Source organism: Schistocerca serialis, chromosome 5 (genome assembly GCF_023864345.2).
Source record: "Schistocerca serialis cubense isolate TAMUIC-IGC-003099 chromosome 5, iqSchSeri2.2, whole genome shotgun sequence".
NCBI lineage: Eukaryota > Metazoa > Arthropoda > Insecta > Orthoptera > Acrididae > Schistocerca > Schistocerca serialis.
The window spans coordinates 804,245,072-804,251,827 of record NC_064642.1 but is presented as its reverse complement, the minus strand read 5'-3'; the positions used below and the strand labels follow the sequence as shown (position 1 = coordinate 804,251,827).

The 6,756-nt window shown below is 38.5% G+C and overlaps 1 protein-coding gene across 1 annotated transcript in view; it reads left to right on the top strand.

The window, feature by feature from the left end:
* Nucleotides 1–2,814: 2,814 nt before the first annotated feature.
* The window catches only part of LOC126481681 (lachesin-like), a 62,306-nt gene continuing 58,364 nt past the window's right edge, over nucleotides 2,815–6,756 (top strand). Inside the window, exons 1-2 of the mRNA XM_050105616.1 lie at nucleotides 2,815–2,934; nucleotides 5,641–5,782. Of these exons, the coding sequence (XP_049961573.1) occupies nucleotides 2,819–2,934; nucleotides 5,641–5,782 (258 nt within the window). The 5' untranslated portion in view covers nucleotides 2,815–2,818. The remainder of the gene's footprint in view (nucleotides 2,935–5,640; nucleotides 5,783–6,756) is intronic.

Sequence of the window (6,756 nt, the reverse complement as noted above, 5' to 3'; positions counted from 1 at the left end):
CATTCAACATTGTGGCTAATACACCTCTTAGTGTACCAACATTCCACATGTTCAATGGTTTTTCTCATGCTTACATTAACTTATGACATGTTATGAATATAATAGAGGGAAACATTCCACGTGGGAAAAATATATCTAAAATCTACCCTTGTAACCACCCCCAGTGTAAAACCTGTCCCATGCACCCTCCCACCTCCACCTACTCCAGTCCTGTAACCCGGAAGGCGTACACGATCAAAGGCAGAGCCACGTGTGAAAGCACCCATGTGATTTACCAACTGACCTGCCTACACTGCGACGCATTCTATGTGGGAATGACCAGCAACAAACTGTCCATTGACATGAATGGATACAAGCAGACAGTGTTTGTTGGTAATGAGGATCACCCTGTGGCTAAACATGCCTTGGTGCACGGCCAGCACATCTTGGCACAGTGTTACACTGTCCGGGTTATCTGGATACTTCCCACTAACACCAACCTATCCGAACTCCGGAGATGGGAACTTGCTCTTAAATATATCCTCTCTTCCAGTTACCCACCAGGCCTCAATCTCCACTAATTTCAAGTTGCCGCCACTCATACCTCACCTGTCATTCAACAACATCTTGGCCCCTGACCTTCCACCTCGACTGACATCTCTGTCCAAGCTCTTTGTCTTTGAATATGTCTGCTTGTGTCTGTAAAAAAATGTGTGGGTGGATATGTGTGTGTGTGTGTGTGTGTGTGTGTGCGAGTGTATACCCATCCTTTTTTCCCCCTAAGGTATTCTCGGGATTGGAATGACTCCTTACCCTCTCCCTTAAAACCCACATCCTTTCGTCTTTCCCTCTCCTTCACTCTTTCCTGACGAAGCAACCGTTGGTTGTGAAAGCTAGAATTTTGTGTGTATGTTTGTGTTTGTTTGTGTGTCTATCGACCTGCCAGCACTTTCGTTTGGTAAGTCACACCATCTTATGACATGTTACCTAGACAAATGTATTTCCAAAATTTCATTATGCTACATTAATTATGTCTTGGTTTTGAGACTTTTTTCCATGTGTGTATTACAGAATGTACCATACAGTTCAAGGGGCTTGTGTGATTGCAACACACATTTTGAAAGCACATGGCTTGGGCAGGAACAAAGATGTGACCTTGATTCTCTGGTGCTCACAATGTAAAGGTTCAAGGTACTTTCTGTCGCAAGAGTTGTGTCACTATCTCAATAGTTATACATGCTGTATGAAAAACTGAAGTTACTTTACGAATAACCCTTACATTTAAATGTTTGGGAACTGGTCACAAAATGTTTCTCTTCTCCTTCTCAGTAGTACACATAAGCTGAAACTTTTATACCATCTCTTGCAGGGGGTCAATGATAAACTTCTACATAATGTAAAATTTGCTATAGAAAGTAATGCAGTGAAACAGCAGGGATGAGCAAAGCATTTACTAGTAATATTAAGTTACTCTCCATGAATGTAGCACAAAATGTATTGAGCAATTGGTCTGTGTAGAGCAGTTCTAATAATGATCTAAGATATCAAGAAACACTAGCCAAGCAAGCCTAAAGAAAGACACACACAGATTGTCAGAAACCTTTGTTCCTTATAGCTTGTTACAGAAGTTGGTCTTCACAGACATATTTGCCTATGGCAAGGACCATGGTTTTAATCTTCAAAAAAATTCTTAGCATCTGTGAAAAAGAAATTTGTTCACAGATTCTGAACAAGGAAGTCCAAATGCAAGACAATCTCATTGCCAACAGCTTTAAGAGAAAAGGTGAAGTAAGCTTGACAGAAATTAAAACAGGGCCATAGACTGGGAATGTGTGAAGAAAAATGTTTTATGAAGTTTCTTTATCAAGAAAAAAGCAGACTGCTGGTTTGGGAGGTTACAAATAAAATTTGTGCTGTAAGAAGATAAAGGCACTCCAAACACTGCAGTGGAAGAATTAGAAATTGCAAGACCAGAGTAAGACATCATAATCATCAATAACGTGTAATGTCTTATTTGGTATTTAAAAACTTACTTATGGCTGCGAGAGTGATGTGCTGACCACATGTCCCCCCATATCCACATCCTGTGATGCCTGTGAACTGAGGATCACAGGGCCCTAGTCAGTACCGTTGGGCCTTTGAGGCCTCTTTCGGGCAGAGTTATGTAGTTGGTTTTTAGTATCAACTGTAGAATGTGTTGGTTTTATTAATAAATAATAATTATTATTATTTTGGTAACCATTCTCTCAGCCTCAGTATTATTAAGTGACTTTTATTTATACATTTACCAGTATGAAGTCTTGAAAGTCAAGAGCAGGGAGATCACTATGTGAACCACACTATTATCTTAAATAGACAGCAGACAGATGTGCCATAGTTCATATGTAAAATATGGGTAGAAGTTACACCAGTTAAATTTTAATTTAACTATTAGTTCTTCAAATTAAAAAAATATGTATGTAATTTATAAAGAAACCATTGTGCAGTTACGATTTGGTGAAAGTCGCACTGTTCAACATTATACATTTTATGCTTTTTTCTCTGTACTTTGTCTCCTATGCCATCTTGTTATGGATGATGGAACTGATTTACATTTGGTAAGGTATCTGTAACGCATTTTGTCAAAACACCTTATGCTTCCACAGGTTTGGTTTACCATCTTCAACAATTATTTATTTCTGTGTACAGGACAAGGATCAATTTGACATTCCTGCGGAGCAAACATATTACACAATATCTCTCCTGGAGCTGCATCATTGATACGAATTTTGGGTAACAGTATCCACATTGGTTGGTGAGGGAGCAGCTTCTAGACGTGTCGTACAAGTGCCAGCGAGCCATGTACCTGCTCGTGCGGCCTCCTTCGGTAACCATATCACTAGCACTGCAAGAAGATTTACAGTTGCACTGCATTGTTGTCGGACAGCCAAGTCCAAAAAGAATATGGACAAAGAAGTAAGTTTTACTCTGTAGCTCAGATATCAAGGCATATTAGTGTTTTCCTGAGTAGAACATCAAGATATTCTAAAATAAAATTTTACCTGTGGTATTTTATGATTGTTAGAAAACAAGGATCTCAGATGCCAAAAACATTTGAGTTTTAGTTAATTAATTCACTGACATACAGTGTTTCATGTCTCACCAAGAAGGAAAAAATACCCAGGGATTTGGAATGGGTCAAAATATGCCTACCATACAAGAGAAAGGCAAAAATTTTTCAGCCTGGCAGTAAAAAGTGTATTTTTTGATTCATGAAGCTACTTATTTCTAATCTAGTAACCCTGTAAGTCGATAAACAGGGTGTCTCATGAAAGACATCCAGGAGGGGTTCATGGATCACGCAGTGCATTTGCCAGCAGTTGCCACTGCGTGTGCCAGTTTAATCACTTCAGATATTGTTGCTAGATGCTATTATTGCAGCTCTGCCTAATCCAGTGCTTTCCCCGCCACTATGTGGCTCGGCCCGGGCCTCAGACAAAAACACCATGCACATGACTTCTATACTGTGCTATCGAGTGTTTAGGTGTTTTGTTTTTGACTTTCATGTCGAGTTTCCATTTGGTATGGTATACCACAAGGGATCAATGAACTTTCTTGTGTTGAACTACGCAAAAACAGAACCATATGCGGAATGTCGGCTTGAATTCATACGGAAATTTCCCAGTATGCATGTTCCTAAGTTAAGTGACAAAATTTCAAGAGGCTGGCTCTGTGTTACACAATCAAAGGAGTAGAGAACCTAATGTTTTAACCAAAAACAAATTAGAAGAGGTAGGTGTGGCCTTGGAAAGAAGTGCAAGAAAATCTCTGCACTGTTTGGCATTTCAGACTAACGTGTCACTGAACTGTGCACAAACTAAAATTGAAACATTACTGGTCTTTACCCAGGTTTCAGCTAGAGTAATCTAGTCTTCTACAGAAGCATAAAATAAACTAAGACATGCCATAATAAGGCATGGTCAAACATAAAAAGCTGAAGTTGCATGTCAAGCTACATTATTTAGCTGAGGAATAGCCCCGGCCACCCCACTTTGTGGAAAGCAGTTGGTTAGCCATGGATGGTACATTGGAACAGACTTTGGCATGTGGATATGTACCGAACAAGATGGCGGATCACACAGATGTGTGTGCAGAAAGTAAAGGGTGCCTGGCATTGGCTGTCTTTATGTTATGTACTGGGAAATTACCTATAATGTTAAACCATAATTTGTGAGAGAACAAGGCACTTAGTAGGTAGAATCCCAATGGGCATTAACTGTAAACTGAGACCTTATTAACTGATAAGAAATTTACTTAGACGTTATGTTCAGCTTGTTAGATTAAAAAACCACATTTTATCATCACTATGTTGTATGGTTCCGCACCATCTCGTGAGGGCATGAGTGATGTTTTATGTCTGTAACTTGAGAACATCTCAGAATTATGAGAAGGTGGAAATAACATCAGCACTCTCAGAACTCACCAACTGTGAGCTGTATTCTGGTTGTTAACTTGCAGCTTTGCTGTGAATTTCATAAATATTTCTCAGATTTTTGACATTCTAGTATCCTAGGTTGAGGCAATACAAGTTTTGAGTGAGTAACAACATAACCATACTTGAGAAATATGTAAGGAGAGGACAGCTGAGCATAACAACAGAGAAGCATGTAGGCAGGCAAGAAAGTGTCAGCAGCAGAAAATAATTAGTTTTGAAAATAAAACTATAAGTAGAAAGTATACTTACCAAGACTCAGGATTAATAGAGAAGCTGACAAATATATTGCACTTCTCTGCCGCAAGCGTACATATACTGTAATGGGAATGAGAACCATGGTAAACACCTCAATTTTTCACATCCACTGTCAACAGTCCATCACGGGAAGTGGAAGTAATGTTAACTGGCAGCAAGAGTTGTACCACAATCCATCAAGTGATTGTTAATCACATTATAATTATTATATACAGTATCATCCCTTTACTAACCAAACATAACTGGTCATGATATTTCACAGTAAAATCAAACAGTGGAAACTCCTGGTTGGAACGTCAGCAATGGAATGAAAAGGATAGACTGCTACTCATGGTAAAGGTGCAAATCAAGTTGCAGACAGGCACAACGAAAATACTGTTACAGATTTAGTGTAGCCTTCTTCAGGAAAGAAAACCCACACACACACACACACACACACACACACACACACACACACACACACACACACACACACACACACATGTTCACATAAGCAAGCACACCTCAAGCACAGGTGAACGCCACCTTTGGCAGCTCGGACTGGACCAATCCAAGCTGCAGAAGATGTTAGCCATGTGTCCTTGAGGTGTGCTTGCTTGTGTGAACATGTGTGTGTTTTCTTTTGTGAAGGAGTAGTCTTTTGTCGAAATCTAAATCTCTAATGTCTTTTCATTACCCCTGTCTGCGACTTCACATGTATTTTTTCACTGTAACTATTTGATATTTGACATCTGATAAATAATGTTTTATCATTCAACAACCTATACATCTTTCTTTTAATTTTTGTTCTTACAAACATGACTTTTAAGAAATCTCATTTGATTTGAAACAGATATCTCATATCTTTCAAATTTTACAATTTTGATGTACTACCAACTAAATGATGTTCACTCTTATTGTATTTTGTTCTTTATACAATTTTGTTTTTCCAGTGGGAAAGCTGTAACAGAGGAGTCCCACATAAAAATTAATGATGAGTATTCACTGTTTGTTAGTTCAGTACAAAGAATGGACTCTGGGAACTACACATGCTCAGCCGAAAACATGTTTGGGAAGGATGAAATAACATACTCGGTAAAAGTTCAGGGTAGCTATCATGTTTTGATCTGTTGTTAAGCAACAAAAACATTTAAGTTGACAGTAATGGTTTAAGTTTTAACTCAGAAGAGTATTATTATAAATCATAATTTTTATATATTTATGATATTCATTACAGTCCTTACTTTTCTGTTTCTTACATGCTCAACAGACAAAAGAAACAGAGGAAGTAAGTATAATAGATCCTTGTGTATGGTAAGTTAAGTACTCTTTTGTTATAGTTATACAGTTTTCAGAGCTTTGTTGCTTTTTGTGTAGATGAATTGTCAAATTTTTATTTTGTTGGTAGTTGATAAAATGATTATCAAAATGAGCTCAGCAATAGTCAGTACTAGTAACCCAACCTGACTTTGCAAGGGGAGCTCTAAGAATCTATGGATGGACGATTTGTCTGATGTAGCAGTTATTTTGTTTATGGGTACTGCATAGAACTATGATAAAAAATTAGAGAACAATTTTAGGTAACTGAATCTCATCACTTATGTGTAATTTAACCAATTTGAGCAGCACGCAGCACTTGCCAGTGTACTGCTGTGCCTGAAGGCATCACTGAACTGCCCAACTACAACCTGCTAACCATGTGAGCCATGCACTGATGGCATTACTGCTGCTTCATGGTCAGCACTGGCTATGACCACCAGCTATTAGCTGGCAATCACCACCTGGCCTCCTCCTGCCACTGCTTACGGCTTCCATCATTGCCATGAAATGTCACTCTGAACACCAATTAAATACAGAACAGATAACATTCGTAACTCCTGGAACTTAATGACTTTAGTGCTTGTAGTGATGTGAAATTCCTGGGCGTCTATAAGTTGGGGAAAATGCCCAGGATAAATGCCTGGGGAAATACCCAAAATTCATAAATTATCGGGCATTTATACATTTTAAAGATTAACTGATAAACAGTGCTCATAAAATTATATTAAGCTGATATTTTGTGTTCAAAA